The 17,567-nt window shown below is 49.1% G+C and overlaps 1 protein-coding gene across 11 annotated transcripts in view; it reads left to right on the forward strand.

Moving 5' to 3' along the window:
- The window catches only part of RABGAP1L (RAB GTPase activating protein 1 like), a 448,545-nt gene that overhangs the window by 425,147 nt on the left and 5,831 nt on the right, over window positions 1–17,567 (forward strand). For 10 of the 11 annotated variants that reach the window (XM_037035334.1, XM_037035336.1, XM_037035337.1 and 7 more), the window contains 5 exons: window positions 6,604–6,714; window positions 11,034–11,138; window positions 12,302–12,385; window positions 15,038–15,109; window positions 17,128–17,328. In XM_037035334.1, the coding sequence (XP_036891229.1) occupies window positions 6,604–6,714; window positions 11,034–11,138; window positions 12,302–12,385; window positions 15,038–15,109; window positions 17,128–17,328 (573 nt within the window). Of the gene's footprint in view, window positions 1–483; window positions 3,233–6,603; window positions 6,715–11,033; window positions 11,139–12,301; window positions 12,386–15,037; window positions 15,110–17,127; window positions 17,329–17,567 lie in introns of those variants that run through there. The other variant, XM_037035345.1, reaches the window with a different exon arrangement.

Below are 17,567 nucleotides of genomic sequence, written 5' to 3' on the forward strand. Positions count from 1 at the left end.
GCTTGTAGCCTGCAGTGCACTTCTGTTTACCTTCCTGGCCGGAGCTCAGGACAGAGAGAGGAAACTGGAGTGGGAGAAGGATGTAGCGTATGCATCCGAGTCTCTGCTATGGTCCCCAGGTTTGGCCTGGCCAGACGTGTCCAGGGGCACTGTCGGTTTTGAAGTGTGTATGTTGATTTCGGGTGAGGTGCCGTGCAGGGAAAGGTGTGTCTGTAGAAACACATCATGTGTATTTTCGTTCTCACGCAGGTCCCCAGAAAACAAACATTCATGGATACGTGTTGCTGTTTTAGTACATTTTATTTTTTGGTAAAGATTTTATTTATTTATTTTTAGAGAGAGGGGAAAGGAGGGAGAAGGAGAGGCAGGGAATCAGCGATGTGTGAGAGATACATCCATCAGTTGCACACCCCCAACTGGGGACCAGGCAGGCGCCCTGACTGGGAATCAAACCGCTGCCCTTTTGGGTTGCGGGCTGGCGCTCAATCCACTGAGCCACACTGGCCAGGGCTGTTTTAGTGCATTTTAAAAATTAGTTGCCAAGCCTCTAATAAGCATTTACCAGTGTCAGAAATTAAACTATTTTCTATTTTAAGGAGGTGTATTGTTCCCTTTGGAGGAAGTTGGTTTTCTCATCATGTAGTCAATGGACAGTGCTTTTTAGAGAGTCACCGCCTCCACCTGCCTCCAGGGGGTGCTGTGCTTTCCTCGTTTAAGTACAGAACCACTGTCACCAGTGTGGGCCCAGCCTTAAAAAGCACAGCTAATTAGTTAAATTCAGGGACTCTCCCAGAGCACGAACAAGGGTATGTTATTACCTATTCTAGACGGGTAAATCCTAGAATCAGGGTTTGGGACACCAGTATTACACATACGTAATTTCTCATGTAATATCCATGTTCAGCATGATCAAATTTTGAATGTTTAACTTCTTTCTTGAAGTTAGACATAATAATTTTTAAGTCAGAGTGTAATGCAAACAGAAAGAAAAGGGTTCCTCTAAGCTGAAAAGTCTCTTGCACGTCCCAGTGTTTGGAGAGCACTTGTCCCTGCACGCAGTTTAAGCTGAGGTGTTGCGTTGTGCGTGGTTAAAACAGTGCCAACGAAAGATCGGAAGTAAAGCTTGATGGTACTTGTACTGTTTGCCATCCCCACGTGTCTAATGCAATAATTTAGAACAATATCACATTTTGTTTTTAACTTGACTAGTGAAGAATTTAATTATACTAAATTTTTTTACCTGGAAAAAAAAGTTTCCCCTTTTCTCACTATGTTGGGTCCTTCCTCATTCAGAGAAGTGAAGATACATGAATCCGTGTTTGACAAATGTTTTTCTACAGATGAAAAGAAAGTTACATTTTAATATTTTTCTGTATCACCGAGACTGTGGTTGGCTTTTGGAAACATTTCTTATAAGATAATGTGCCTTTCATGAATAGTTGTAGTGAAGAGGGTGGTTTCCATGGTAACCAAAAAAAGCTTGATGATAAACCTCAGAGGACCACCACTCTGCCCTTTGAGCTTTGATAGCCAGTGCCCTTGCCGTGGGCGGAGCTGGGGCAGCGCAGAGGGCAAGCCCTTGGCCTCCTAAGGCCGCTGGAGCAGCTTAGCTTGGAAGGAGCCCGTGGCTGCTGATGGCGCTTGCCTGCTTATCAAGTTATTCTCAACACTAGGGGAAGTATAAATGGTATGCATATTAAGAATTCCCGAGTATGTTTATTGGTAATCTTCAGAGTGAATTCTCTAAAAATTTTCTTCACTTTTTAGTAAGCTTTGTTTCCTGTTGAAGTCACATCACTGAGAAAGTTACATCACACTCTTGTGTTTCTACATCCTCTGTAACCCATTTGCTTCTTTAAAATTTGATTTGTGTGCCAGAGTAGAGCAGGGATTTGCAAACTACGCCCCGTGGGCCAGATCTGGCCCAATGCCTATTTTTGTAAATAAAGTTTTATTGGGACACAGCCACATCCATTTGTATAGTTACTGCTCGCCTTTGCTTGCAATGACAGAGTTGTGTAGTCTCAAAGGCTACATGGCCTACAAAACCAAAAATATTTACTATTTGGTCATCTACATTAAAAGTTTGCTCTCCCCTGTGCTATTTAATCTAAGGTAATTTAAGGGCCAAATGAAATGCAGTCTGGTTTGCCAACTGCCAGGTACTTACTTAGTCCCGACAAGATCTTGTTTTTAGTTTGACATTTAAACTTTTTAACCCCCCACCAGGTAGATAAAATTGGATATTTTGGGTAAAAGAAGAGCATAGCATGATTTTCAATGTATCAACGTTTTCCTTCTCAAATCTCCATTTACAGACAATGTAGACATTTCAGCATTTCATCTGTAAGCATTTCTCTTTGAATGTCAAAAAAAAACCTGATAAAATTTGAAGGTGATGACTATCAACTCTTTTGAAAGAGGTGTCCGCAACAAAATCAGTGAGGGCGAGTGTGCTGTTGGGAACAAAATTGCACTGGATCTTTTAGGGAAACGTTTTCTCCTGGCCCTTAAATGTCTGCAAAAGCACGTGCCAAGAATTCGTTGCAGCAGCGGACACACACCCAGAACACTGAGCTATGAGCTGGCGTTCGTAGAGCCGCCTCCCGCCCCATCATTTTTCCCTTTAAGGCTCAGTTTATTCTCTTTTGGTTGCCAGCTCACATTTTCCTGTTTTTCCATCTTGGAAAAAATGACATTCGCCATCCCTTGTACTGGTCCACTGCGCCTTCAGCCCTCAGACCCCGGGGGAGGCCCGGGACCCACTTCTCTCTCGCGTCCCCCTGTCTGTCCAGCAGTGTCACTCTGTTGCTGGAAGATGACGGGCTGTTGTGCAAGGTTTCCAACCTTGTTGCGTAAGGAGTCCCTCCCACCCAGCTCTGACAGCGCAGCATAAACAACTCACACCGAGTTGCTCACAGCCCCACACAGCATTCCCGTCAGTCACACAGACCGCAGAGAGCCCCTGGGGAGGGAGGAGGCTAGCGTGTGGCCGCCCTGAGCTGAGACTGGCCCACTGGCTGCCTCAAGTGTACTTCCCCGCACCCCGAGTGCTGGCCGCCCCAGGGTGACCGGACAGTGCGTCCGACCAGCATTGCCACGTGTCTGTTCTTGTTCCCGCCATTTCCCGAATGTAGGAGGAGTAGGTGTGCAGTTTCACTGGACCTCCTCCTTTTCGATTGTCTTTGTGCCTATGATTGAAAACGGTAGTTGGTCTAGGACTTTTGAGGAGGTAAGTTTTTTTTTCTTGATCTGTGTATGTCTGTGATAGCAGCGTCTGTCTCTGAAAAATGCAGTATCCTCCTCCCAAAAGCTGCTAACCACGCTCCCCCGGCTGCACGCCTCCTGTGCGGGAGGTGGGGGGGTGGATGAGAAAAGCTGCCCAGGGCTTTCCCTGCAGCTCTCCGGTCAGCGGCCTGCCGTGGGGCGTGCCCCAGACGGCGTGTCCAAGGGCTGTGGAGGCAGTGTCTCCTGCAGTCTTTGCTGAAAGGTCAGGGGGAGGAGGGGGCGTTGGCCTGCTCTGTTCACATGCTCCGTGCATGCAGCACACCTGCCCCGTGCTGACATGTAACACCCAGGGGCCCAGGGCTGAGGTCGGGGCCCTCTCTGATGTTTCCAAGTGAGTTAAACAAGGTAACTTCCCGTCCAGACGAAACTCTCTTCTCCATCCTGGTGTAAAAGCAAACTTTTTCTTGAATGGGCCAGTTCTGAAGAGAGTTTTGACTCCTCGGGACAGCCTGGCCCCGGTGGCATGAGTGGCCCGGGAGGCCTCCCTGGGGCCACCTCCGGGCCCCGGATTCTCGCCATGGAGGATGATACTGCATTTCTGGCCCCGTGGCTTGCTTCGCCCCACGTGTGTGAGCGCAGAGCTGGGCCCATGCTCCCCACTCTGCCGCTGGCTTTGCAAACACTGAATTGGGGCTCCCTGCTAAGCAAAGTCAGGTGTGCCCCGGCTATTGCGCTTTGTAGGGACCCTCAGACGCATCCTTTCTCCCCAACATTCCCTCGTCCCCCCACCCCCTCAGCTGTGTGTCTGTGAGGAGGGGTTCCAGCCATGACCGTCTTAGATTGGAACGTCCCAGGCAGAGTTACGGCCGAGCTGACGCTCTTGTATAACATAACCCCTCAGCCCCATCGCTCGTTAGTAGGGAAAGGAGCGACCTGTGCTTTTTAGATACTGACGACAAAGTCCTTTTCCACTCACATCGTGTGGCTTTACCTAGAGGTTAACTTGACTCTGAGTGTGTGTCCTACAACCTGAAAAACTGGTGGCTGCCACAGTTTCACTGGTGCCAAGGGACTGTGATGTGGATTCCAGGGGAGCTTGTCGCACCCCGGAGTCCCACGGGTACGCTTCCAGCAGACCCAGAACACAGAACTCAGGAACAGGGGTTGCAGTGGTCTTACCAGGGCCCCTTCGGAAGGGACTCTGCAGGAAGTGGGAAGGAGGTCTTCTCTGCGTTGTGAAATATGTCGTGGGGAAATCGTGCCGGTACCGCTGCCTGTCCTACCAACGAGGGCATTTATTAGGAAAGTTTCTGAAGTTTTTCTAAAAAAATCTGAGTTTTCAACAGGCACGTAAGTTGTTTCCACAAAAAGGGGTGAGAGTGGGATGTCCTGGAATGGAAGACAGGCTCCAGCAGCTGCTATGGTTTGGGTCACTTCCACAAAGCTTGAAAGGTTCAGCCCGAGACGCCCTGGCTTCTTCATTATGTCAGCCTCCCTGTTCGTTGTACTCAGTGACAGGAGACGCCTGTAGGTGGAGCACAGAAGGAATTTGATGAGTACAGTCTGCCCCTACAAACACGCACGCTGCCCTTTCAAGAAAAACTTGGAAATAGATTTCTGGTGAGGCAGCGCTTTGAGGGGTTACGTTGTATCTTGGTCACAAGAAAGATCCAGGGTGGTTTCATGTGGAAAATGAACTTCTAACAAGAGGGACTTAAAAAAATTATTGTTTGGACATTTCATCATTTACAGTGAAATTGAAGTTCTAAATTGCCTTTTATTTTTAAACAACTTTTTAAACTTTTAAAATACATGTTATATATTCATTGCAGAAAACTTGGAAACCTGTAAATATCACCAAGACAACCATTAAAATAGTATACTGCCCACTTTAATATCTGTTATTTATGGTGTTATAAAATGGGATTTTTCTAGTTACTTAGCTCTTTTTCTACAAGGTAGCATAACATTGCTCTGTTGCTAGATATTTTTACTTATATTTTAATACTACATGGAATTCCATCATGAGTTTATTTCAAAGTATCTCAGTGATTTGGGATTTGAAAATCTTTTTCACTAGACATCCTTTTCAAAAAATGTCTTAACATTCCGCAGTTACCCCAGTCTGCCTTCTGCAAAAGGAAAGACTGAAATGAGCCCCCGTGGCTGGTTACATTTCAAGCCCAAGTTTGTGCCTGTGCTTCTTTGCCGGCCCTGCTCAGGTCCTCTGCCCCCACGGAAGTCTCCGGCTCTGTCCTCCCCCACCCATTGCTTAGCCCTTCGAAAAACAAAAAGAAGAAAGAAATGAGGTTTTCCACTTTCCGTATAACACACCCCAGTTTGTCTTGTAGAGAAGATAAAATCCACCACACACACACACACACATGTACACGCACAGAGCGTGCTATGACACACCCTCTTCCAGGACATAGGTCTGTCTTCTGGTCTTGCACCACGGCTTTGGGTTTTTGCCAGCCTCGCAGAAAACACTGTTAGGCGTGCACATCTGAAAAACAGGAAGGTGTCGTCACCTCGAAGTCTTTCCCATCAGCTCTCTGGAGGCACCTGTGACTGCCAACAGGGACGGAGAAAGCACTTTGGATTCTTTGGAATGGAAGGCACCCCGCTGCTGCTGTCACGGGGAGGCCTTGCTTCCCAACGACGTGACGCGACTTGTTCTCGTCATTTAACTTTGTTTCAGGCTGTTCCCTGGGAGTTCGAGGGGAGCCAAACAGCTCAGTAGTGTGCTTTACCTAGAATCTTTTAATCTGAAATGTGGAAAGCACCAGAGCAAATGTTTAGAGGGATGCTATCGTAAGGACTGCTGCTTGAAACACAAACCTTGGTGTTCAGAAACGTAAACACGTTTTCACCCAAAGAGTGAACGTGTCAGTCAACAGCAGAGGCATGAACCCAGGCGTCCTGCCCCCGGGTCCTGGAAAAACTGTTTGAGAAAGTGTCCGGCAGTTCCCCCATCCCAGCCCTACTGTGTCTTGCAGTTTCCCTTGAGGTCAGGGCAGGGTTACTGTGCATGGTTCAGAGGAAGACTTGCCTGTGTCTGCACTCCAGTTCTGTACGGAAACCTCACGGGGCCAGGGTCTGTTTGGACGTTCTGCTTTTCTGTGGCACATTTTTTACGCTGTCCAGGGGATGTAATGACAGGGGCAGGTTTCACTGGGTGCCGCCTCCGCACCGCTCGCTGAACTCACGTTGTTTCCTAGACAGCTGCCCTGCCTTCCCGTGCCACTGCGCCCTCTCCTGCCACACCTTCGAGTTCACTATTGTTGCTGCTTGTGGTTCCTCACCAGTCCCTTCCGCTGCTGCTGTCCCGCCAGGCACTAACGCCTGTCTCTGGCTGTTGCTCTCTTTCTGCAGAGGGAGAACCGGAGGCTGCAGGAGGCCAGCATGAGGTTGGAACAAGAGAATGACGACCTGGCCCACGAGCTAGTAACCAGCAAAATCGCCCTGCGGAATGACTTAGATCAGGTACACTGGTCCTTCGCCGGGAAGAACTAAGACCGTGACAGCCTCACGGGCAAGGACCCAGTTGCTCTCACCACAGCCCCACCAGGGCTCCCTCTGTACTTGACACTGGTCAGCTGCTCAGTGGATGAACGAGTGGGCGAAGGTGGGAGGGGACAGCTGGTGCTATTTGGAGCAGGTGGGATGTGACAGCCTTTGAGGAGGATTTGGGTCGCTTCCAGACAGCATGTACGACATACATTTTTATACCTCTGCATTTCTCTGATGTCTCTCCCCCACACGGGTACTGTTCCTGAACCAAGGGCTGCCAGCATGACCGCCTGGGAACATCAGTCACGGGCATCCTCATCTAGCGTGCATGCGGGGTTTTATAGGACACGTGGACATTAAGACATGTGTGTTCTTGGGTTGGCAGGCATCCTAGTGGCTAAGAGCCATAACACTGCCTGCGTGTGAGCCTGGCATTACCATTTCCTGACCGTGTGACCTGGGTGGTGCATAACCTGCCCATAGGTGTGAAACAGTCTACCTTGTGAGATGATTGGAGAATAGAGTAAAGGACCTTTGTAGTATGTGTTGAGTAAGCACTAGCTGTTGCTAGGAAGATGTTAAGTTGTTGAACTTTCCTTGTTCTTTCAGCCTGAGGATTTCTGTTTTCTATTGAATAGATGAAACAACTGTTTCAAAAACAGTTGGCAGTATGGAAGGAGTCTTGCGTAGATTTAAAATTATGACTGTATTTTCTGACTTTAAAAGGTGAACATTCCCAACAAATGGTACAGGGTCAGAAAAATCGAGACTCAGACTATTAAATGTGTGAAAAAGAGTCTTGTGCTCTAACTATGCACTGGCAATATTTGGAACACAAATCCACTAATAATATGAATCTGGTTGAATTAAGATTGAAGGAATTTTAAAATATTTCAAAATGGTCCATGCCACACCTTTTCCCATATAAACATCTGATTTTGTGCACACAAGTTTTGACCACAGTGAGACGGGAGCACAGTGCCAGCGTATGGGGAGAGGTGGAAGCCGAAGGAGTCAGTGCTAAATGGAATTTGAAAATAAAGCAAATCTCTGCTTGCTGCTCAGGGCGCCGATTGGAGGGTACAGCAACCCAGTGGGGGTGGGAGGGGGGTGGCACTTTTAACCACCAACCCCATGCAGCCCACCCCTCTGTAAGGCGTCAGCAGAAAAAATGGGTCACTGGGGGAGTCACAGTCACGGAAGGAAGAGGTGTTCTGGTCGCCAGGACCCCGCCCGCCCGGCCCAGCCGTCCCAGTCTGTGTTCATCCGACTCCAGTGGTGGGGTAGCACTGCCATGGAACTCTTGGCTCCCTGTCTGCCTTCCAGATGGCCCCCGCTCACAGCTGAATCTGTCCTCTGGAACCTCTTATCTGTTACTGGTTTTCTTTACGATGACCAGTGAAGGGAAAAAAGTTCTAAGCAGTTGGACTCAGTGGGGGTGCAATGGAAGAAGGTCGAGTTGTAAATTGAAAGTTGTGTGAATTAACGTAATGCATTTGTTAAGCCTTTAAAAGGTTTAAAAATAATGAAATTAAATACTGGTTGAGTACCTACTGTGCACCAAGCAATAAATTTAGTGATTCATGAGCATTATCTTATTACTTAATCTTCCTAAAGACTTAGTTATTTTAATCTTCTGTGGTATCAATGAGGAAACCGGCATACACACACACACACACACACACACACACTCTCTCTCTCTGACTTAACTGTCCTAAGAGAGAGATTTGGTCAAAAAGATACACACAAGGTCATTTTCTGCAGTGTTACTCATAAGAATAAAAAATAGAAATAATATACAAGTCCAACAGAAGAGGAGAACGAAAATATACTTGTAAAATGCCTTTTTTGGAATAGCTTTTAAAAATGATAGGAAGACGATAGAATTTTTTAAAAGCAGTAAATTAATTTCTGTATAATGTTTTCATCTAAATCACAAGGGCCATGGCTGCCAGGGACCGTGCTGTAAGGAATGGAGGCTGGAGTGTACCCAGGCGGGAGGAAGCCAACAAGGAGACACAGCGCCCCTAGATTTCTCTGGGCGATAGGAGTAAACCTAAGTTTTTTTTAAATTTATTTATTTACCTTTAGAGGGAAAGGGGAGAGGGAGAGAAAAATCAATGTATGGTTGCCTTTTGTGTGTCCCCTGCTGGGAGTTGGCCTGCTGGGAACCGGCCTGCAACCCAGGCATGTGCCCCGACTGGGAATGGAACCACAATCCTCTGGTTTGCAGCCTGTGCTCAATCTACTGAGCCACACCAGCCAGGGCGTAAACCTAATTTTTATATTCATCTTTATGCTTTTATTTTTTCAGTGACTACTCTTTTATAAGAAGAACTTAAATTATTTAACCACCCTTGGTTGAGCAACAGTATACATTGTAACTTTTTAAAAATAAAAAAATATTCAAAACTTAAAAAAGTTTAAAATATAAAAATATACTATTTTAAACATAAAAATTATCATAAAAATATATTATTAAAAAGTTTTCCAGGCCTGGCTGCTGTGGCTCAGTGGATTGAGTGCTGGCTGGCCTGGGAACCAGAGGGTCACAAGTTCGATTCCCAGTCAGGGCCACATGCCTGGGTTGAGGGCTAGGTCCCCAGTAGGGGGCGCATGAGAGGCAACTGATCAACATATGTCTCGCACATCCATGTTTCTCTCTTTCTTCCTTCCTTCTCTTCTCTAAAAAAATTAAATAAATAAATAAAATCTTTTTAAAAAGATTTTCTGAGAAAGTCCATTTGGTGGGTCTGTCTGGAATGACTGCCCCATGGGGGCTCCTGAAACAGTGCACTGTTGAGAGCCCAGGCGCCTCACGGAGATACCAGCTCAGTCCCTGAGGAAAAGTTGCTCCTTCCTTTAGTCCTCACTCTTCTTTCCTCCCTTCACACACCTCTTTTTCTTTCTCTCTCACTCTTTTTTTAATCCTCAACCGAGGACATGTGTATTGATTTTTTTAGAGAGAGGAAGAGAGATAAAGAGAAAGAGAAATATCAGTGTGAGAGAGAAACATCGATCGGTTACCCCTTTACACACCCAGACCAGGGATCAAACCCCCAGCCTTTTGGTGCACAGGACGATACTCTACCAGCGGAGCCACCTGGCCAGGGCAGCTTCCTCTCTCTTTTTTAAAAGACCTAGCCCCTGCTTTTGAAGCTTTTTATCTGAATGAAAGAATAAACATTGCTTTTTCATGCCTATCTCCCCCTGATGTTGCAGTTTTGCCCAAGCAGGGCTCACTCTCCGCTGTTCGGGTGACCTGCCCTGCAGCTTCAAGGAAGGGCCCCGCCGGAGAGTGGACCGGCCGGCTTGGTCTGCATCGCCCACTTAGCTGGCCTGGTACTTTTCCGTCTCAGCTTATGGAAATCAAGTCCCTGCATTAAAACAGTAAACCTGGCAAACATTAAACATGGAGGCAGATTGTATTTGACGCAATAGTGAAAGCAAACAAACACTAAGTAGGTACTTTCTCAAAATAAGTGCGTCCCTACCTCTGTCGCGAACTTAGGTGGGGTGGGCAGGGCGTGGGCCACACTGCCCTGCATGTGCACACTAGCAGCTGAGACCTAACAGGTGACAGACACACATACTCATGAGTTAAACACACACACACACACGGTGCTTCCTCAGTTTAGTTGGGCTCTGTGTCTAAGTTGAGCCCGAGTACATTTCTGAGCTTCCTGTGGCCATTCTAGTCTTTTCTGTTCAGATTGTTTGTTCCTACTTCACTTGTCCTCATGGATAGCTCTATCGTGGGTTTGGGGTATTGTGTTCTCACTACTGCACTCACTCCTGTGTGAGTGCCCGTGTGGGGCTTCGAGTGTCCTCGCCCGACTGTGGTCCATGGCTCAGCCTCGCCCTGCACCCACCCCCAGGCACAGCTCTTAGGAGCTTCCCTCCATGGCTCCACCCCCGCCTCTGCCATGTGCACAGTGTCAGAGTGGGTGTCGTGTGGCATCCAAAACGTGCGAGGAGCGTTCAGAACGAGCAGGGGCCCAGATGCCATTCCAGTCGGCACTCGGGCCTGGGCGCCAATACTTGGTGTGCACCCAGGCAGGGGGTCTGATCTCTGCGACCCACTGTCGTTGTCTGAGAGGTCACCGCTGTGGGAGGAGTGGAGGCAGTGCGTGTCCAGGGCCTGGGCCGTGTCTGGCATTCAGCGAGGGCAGCCATCGCCAGGTCAGCAAGGAGGGAAGCGCACCCACTCGCAGTAGCGTGGGAGCAGGACGCGCACTGTCCCCACGTCTCTGTGACTGTGGCCTGTGACTGTGGCGCGCTCTGACTTGCAGGCAGAAGACAAGGCAGACGTGTTGAACAAGGAGCTCCTCCTGACCAAACAGAGGCTGGTGGAGACCGAGGAGGAGAAGAGGAAGCAGGAGGAGGAGACCGCTCAGGTAACAGGCATGGGCGCACTTTCCTTGGCACGAGGCGTATTACACAGGTACGGGGCCGACTGCCAGAGCGAAAAAGACATCGCTTTGTTCTAAGTCAGGGTGCCGCGGAAGCAGCCCCCGCGAGTAGCATCGAGTCTGGACGCCTGTCTGCAGGCGCTAGAGTGGGAGGCGGCCTTTCCCCCTCGAACAGCTGCCAGGAATCCGCCTTGACTGAGCCTTCTAGCATGCGTGTTAAATTTCCTCTAAGTTTAGTAACTTGGGATTATGATCCAAGAGCTCTGACAAATCTGCAAATTTTGTGTCGTATCGCCAAGATAATTGACTCCTCAGAAGGGACTGGGGCTCGTGGAGCTGAAAGCCCACAGAGCAGTCTGCTGGGGCCGCTCCACCAGCCACGCTTCACTTTCCAGACCCCGGCCCCAGGAAGCCGGTCAGCGCTCCCCGGGGCACAGAGCGAGCCCTCTGGGGCCCCGTTTTGAAGGTAGCGCCCTTCCGTCTTCTGTGAGTTAGGAGGCTGTTCGGCTGGAAGGTGCCTCCCCCAAAGGGTGTGGATGGGCGACCAGAGGGGCCTCTGTGAGTGCCAGCCCTGGCCAGCACACGCATTCCAACAGGCTTGGTTCTGAGATGGCAAAATTGCTAATAAAGTAGAACACAGCGCCCTTCCAAGACCTACATCCGAGCAGAGAAGGTTTTGTGACGTTCCTAATGCAGGGATGTATCATTTAACACCTTTGGAGGAGTGGTACAGAGTGTCCCTTCGTGCTTTTTGTTGCTGTTGAAACGGTAAAGTGACTTTGGCATTTATTGCAGACCAAGACTTTTTTTTGATTTTTTGACATACCCCAAATTTTTCAGTGGCTGATTATCCAGTTGGGTGTAGGCACTTAATCCACGACAGGGTTATAAAGCAAGCAGTGAGCATAGGCAGTTTTATTATCGGATGGCGTCTGTGCCTTACCTGTTGCAGGAAAGAAAGATTCCTGTATCTCGAGATCATTGGGTTTTTCAGGTGATCAAGATGCAGCCTCGGTGAGGAAAATTTATATAGTTTCAGTGTTTATCTTGTCACTGGCTGTGATCCAGGCAGACTTGAGTCTGGATGTTTGTGGAAATTAGTAAGGTTTTGACCGAGTCTTGACAGTTGTCGTCCTCACTCTTTCCAGTTAAAAGAGGTCTTCCGGAAACAGCTGGAGAAGGCAGAGTACGAAATCAAGAAGACCACAGCCATCATCGCCGAGTACAAACAGGTACCGCGCCACGGTGGTGTTGGCCACCAGAAGAGCGGTTGGTGGTGGTGGTCTCTGGGGAGATGAACTTCGTGTTTAGGGTTCCAGAGCAGTGGCCACCCTGCAGTCACCTGCATGTGGTGGCTGATGCTCTCCTCTGAAACTGACAGTGGTCGGATACGCCTGCTGGTGACGTGGGAGGTCCAGCCGAGCCACAGTCTGTTGTCTGTTTGTCGTGTTTGCTGATGTGGAGGAACAGAAACGCCACTGTTACCGTGGGGACCCTGTCTCCGCCCTACTCAGAAGCCCCTTCCTGTAGAGCACAGGGCAGACACAGGGCCCGCGGGCAGAGCCTGGCCCTCCACCTTGTCTCATCTGGCACCAGCGCCGAGCTCTCACTCACCTGTTAAGGAGCAGTTACACTTACACAGTCCTGAAATTACATGCGGCCCTTTGAAGGCAGCCGTGAGTTTGATGTGGCCCCCAGTGAAAATGAGTTTGACGCCCCTGCGGTAGAGCATACTAGTAGCATTTGCCTCTTTGTCAAGGGCTAAAGTGTAGTGATTGTATGAATGGCAGTAGCTGGGGGATCAGTGTGTCCTTTGCTGTCACAGTATAGCATGCGGGCACCGTCTTCCCACATGGCTGTGTGGCCTTGAAAGGGAGATGACGCCTGTGCATGCAGAGGAGGAAAGGGAACTTGCTGCGTGGGACATGGGGAAACTCTCCTGGAGGAGGGGCGATTTGAGCTGTGCTTCCAGGGCCGGGTGTGTGGGGAGGGGAAGGAGGGGGCAGGCACAGGGAGAGGGGACCAGCACGCACACGCACGCACACGGGGGTGGAGTAGTGGACAGAAGGAGCTTGGTTTGGCAAACGCTCCGAGCTGGAAGAGGAGCACAGGTGAGTTGGGGCGCAGGTCAAGGAGGGTCGTCGGGGACAACTGAGGAGTTTGCATTCGATTCTGTTTGTAGTCGAAACGTGTGGGCAGGAAAGCGGCACAATCAGGGACCTATGGTTGGCACTGCTGTGTCCCAGTGGGAAATGTGGGACCGAGAGGGGACCCACCGGCAGAGACACAGACCAGGGAGAGGCAGAGTGCAGAGTCTGGGTAAGCCAAAGGGGCCCTGGACATAATCAGTGGTGACAAAATGGAGACGAGGGTGACACAGAGATGGCTACTTTTTTTTGCTAGAACAAGGGAAAACATTGAAATTGGTCTTGAGAGTTTGGATTTGGGTGAGGAGGAGAGGGGATGCACAAGGAACATTCGGGGCCATGTGTGGTGGAACTCGCCATCACTGCAGATGCATTTTTCTGTCACCACGTTAGGCCATGGGTGGCTGCCATATGCCGTGCTCTGCAAATAGCAGGCTTGGGGACTGCTCTTGACTATTATCTGGCAAGCGCTTCAAGTGACGTGAAAGGCAGCAGACCCATCTGTCGGAAGATAATTAGGACCTCAGACATGATCTAAGTGCATCTTATAGTTGGGATTGGCTGCTATTGGCTGTCTCAGAACGTTTTGGTCTATTTAAAAGGGTATATGGTTTGCCAAAATTACTAGGGAGATCGCTTTTTCAAAAAATATTGGCTAATGCCTGCCTATTTGTCACTCTCAGGCTTAGATCTGGAGAGATCAGAGCGTGCGCTGCACAAGCAGGCCCTAGATTCTAGAACTGTTGTTGAGTGAACTGGGATCGCTTGTCAGTGTCTGTTTGCATAGAGAGGCAGTGGACCTTTTCTGGTTTAGTCCAAATTGCACGTGAAAATTTCACACCCCCTAAACTTTTAATTTCATGTTTCACAAAAACAGATTGAGATTTTACTCAAGTTCAATAACAATTGAACTTCCAGTATTTTTAAATGGTTTTTTGTTTGTTTGTTTGTTTGCTTTAAAAGCACTCACTTCTGCCTGTTGTAGTACTTGTTAGTACTTATTTCAGAACTACTAATAATGAGGTTTTATTTGATGAGTGATTACCAGCCAGGGGCTGTAGTAAACCCTTTGTGTACATTTTTTCTATTAATTGTCACAGCACAACACTCTCTGGTCAGGAGGAAACGAACCAAAGCATAGACTGATCGGTGAATTTGCCCAGGAACGCGGTGCTGGAAAGCACAAGAACTGGACTCGTGGGGTTTTCATCTGTGCTAAGTTGCCAAACCACTTGATGAGTTTTAGTCTTTATTATTTTCTGGTCATTTGACCTTTTTTTTTTTAAGTTTCATTCACTCTGGCACTTGTTGAGGAGGTTTCTGTACTTGAAAACAGAGGCCCTTTTCTGCGGCTGCAGTCAGGAGACATGCTTGGTTCAGAGCCTTCCCACCAGAGTCCCAGCCCAGACAGTGTCTCGCACGAGGCAGGTACTCAGCGAAGGGCCTACAGAGAGATTCCAGAGGCGAGGGCAGGGATTCCCTGGAACCAGTCACAAAGGCTGGCGACGAACGGAATCAAGTCTTCCTTCCGCCCGTTACGACAGGTGCTTTACACAGGGGGCGCTCCCAGGCTCTGTGCCGCTCACTGCAGAAGAGCCAGGCTTCACAGTGCCGTTCCTTTGCACGATTTCTCCAGCATCACAGGTGTGACAGTGGAAGAGTTGATAAAGTGATGTGCACACGTGTGAAAGTTGTTCTGTTGTCCAGGAAGGAAACTTTTTTTTCCTTTCCTTTTAGATCTGTTCCCAGCTAAGCACCAGACTGGAGAAGCAACAAGCAGCCAGCAAGGAGGAGCTGGAAGTGGTAAAGGTGAGGGCTGGCGCGGTTCCCTGATAGAGCGTCCTCCCCGTTCCCACGCTTCAGCGAGCACCTGCCAGGAAGGTCCCCACCCTGCCCTTCGTTCTGGAGGACTTGGGCATCATGCAGAAGAGTACCTCTCGCCTGACCGGGTGTGGTCCTCTTCCCTGCCGCTGAAAGGCTGTGTCCCCCCCTAAGTCTTGTGGCCTGTCAGAGGTAGGTAGTGGTTTTCAGCGCTGTCACAGGAGGCCCCAAGCTTTCGTGAACAGAGGGCCCTGGGGACCCCCAGCAGCCTGCCTCCCAGCTGAGCCTGAATTCATGTGACGCTTCAGTGTGCAGCCATGGTCTCATCTGTCACTCTCTTGAGCAGGAAGCAGCGTGGGTGGTCTGGGACTTGGCTGGAGAACACATGCTGGGTAGCTGATTCTAATTTTTGAGAGATTTGTTTAAAAAAAACAAACCGAACCATGTAGCATTTATTTATATGCTGCCCCCTGGTGGTAAAACTCCTATTGATTATTTGAAAAAGTAAAGTTAAGCTTTATTTTTTCAAATAATCACAAGTAAACCGATGAAAAAGTAAATACCGATTCATTCTGATACTCATCCATCAGTATCAAAAGTAAACCAAATGGATCGGTATTCTTGAGAAGTAATGTTGGCACTGCCAACTCTCGGACCAGTGTCCAAGAAACCTGCCGTAATTCTATTGGAATATATTCCGGTCTCCTACTAGGAATTTCTGTGCGTTTTAGGGACTCCGGCATGCCCTTTGACACTGTGGCTCGTTACTTACCCTCTCTAAGGGCCCTAGAGAGCTCTTCTCACTGCCTGCCTCTCGCGACCGCCACACTTCCTCCTGCTTACACACCTCGCTCCCCATAGTTCCCCGAAGGCGCAGTGTGTGCGCACAGGGTGTTCTCTCTGCCGAAATGCCCTCCTCCCGCTGGCGAGATTCATCTCTTCCTTTATAAGGTCCAGCCTAATGAAACTGCTTGCCTAGCTTGGTAGACTTTTAGCCACTTAAGACCCAGATGAGAAGCCACTGCCTTAACGTCTCATTTAGTCAGCGATAAGTACATGACAGATACTCGTGGTGTGCCCTCTGCGCCAGCCCTGGGCTCTTCAGGGACCTCTGGGTGTCCAGTGAGCAGGAACCAGGAACCTGGGTGTCTGAGAGCACAGTCTGGGAGGGGTACGAAAAATGAGTGGGGGCCAGGGAGAGTGTGGTCGTGTCAGAGGAAGAATTTAGTGACCAGCTGTCAAGGAATGAAGAGGCAACATCCAGGTGCTCAGGCCTCAGTGGTAGCCACACGCACCGTGTCCCAGAGCGGCTGTGTGCGTGGGGAGAGGAGCGTGCTGCAGCAGGAGGGCATCAGAACAGGAAGCTTGTGGGGACCCTCTTCTCTCCAGGCTATTCTGGAGGTATTGTAACAAGGCAGCAGCACTCTTGCATCGAGAAGAGCCGCTGCTGTCGCACTTCACTTGGCGGTACAGGTCAGAGTCACTTTTATGACCTTGAACAACAGTGACCACCTCCACTGGAAGCTGAACCAAAGGACATGAACTTTATTTGCCACAAGGGTAGATTTTGGTTTATCATAATGACCTCAGCTTCCTCTAGGCAAGTTGCTGAAACTCTGGGTTTCCTCACTTACGAGCTAGCACCTAGTCACACAGTGACGAGCCCCGGGAGTGGACGTGACAGCGCACACAGAGCACAATGGAGGGGCGTGGCGTCCAGTGAGAGCGATGGGAGCTCAGAGCTTCCAGAACAGACGTCAAAGCGGCGCTCTGCTGCCGTCTGTTCCCGGGTCTCTCTACAGATACTGGGGGGAAGGGGCGGTTGGGTCCTGTGCAGACTCAACCCATTTTGGCTGGAGTACAAGAGAGAGAACCACCTTCAGATACAGGCTGGTGTTTGGTGGCAGAAAACAGCACCTGAATAACAATCAAATCATATGCTGTTTCAGGAGGTGACTTACGCTGTGGAACACACAGCCAAACATTGTTCTCTCTCGGTGTTTCAGGGCAAAATGATGGCTTGTAAACACTGCAGTGACATTTTCAGCAAGGAGGGGGCTGTGAAGCCAGCAGCCAGCCCCCGCCGAGCGGACCGTGGGACCGAGTTGGACGATGAGAAGGACTCACTGAAGAAGCAGCTGAGGGAGATGGAGCTGGAATTGGCACAAACCAAACTGCAGCTGGTGGAGGCTAAGTGCAAAATCCAGGTCGGTGACTTGGTGAGAGGTCAACGAGAAAAACCAAGTTCACGGTCTGGGCTATTCTGGACTTCAGAATAGACGTATCTCACTCAGAATTATAGGTGTTATGATAAATTCATCTTTCTGCCCCAGAATACACAGTCAGATGTCATATCATTATTTTTTAACACTGATATAAATACATAGATTTAAATGAATTTTAATAATTAAAATTATATCTTGTGTGAACTTAGGTATTTGCTTCT

The sequence above is a fragment of the Sturnira hondurensis genome, unplaced genomic scaffold (genome assembly GCF_014824575.4).
Source record: "Sturnira hondurensis isolate 20B ecotype Veracruz unplaced genomic scaffold, ASM1482457v3 Scaffold0022215, whole genome shotgun sequence".
NCBI classification, from domain to species: domain Eukaryota; kingdom Metazoa; phylum Chordata; class Mammalia; order Chiroptera; family Phyllostomidae; genus Sturnira; species Sturnira hondurensis.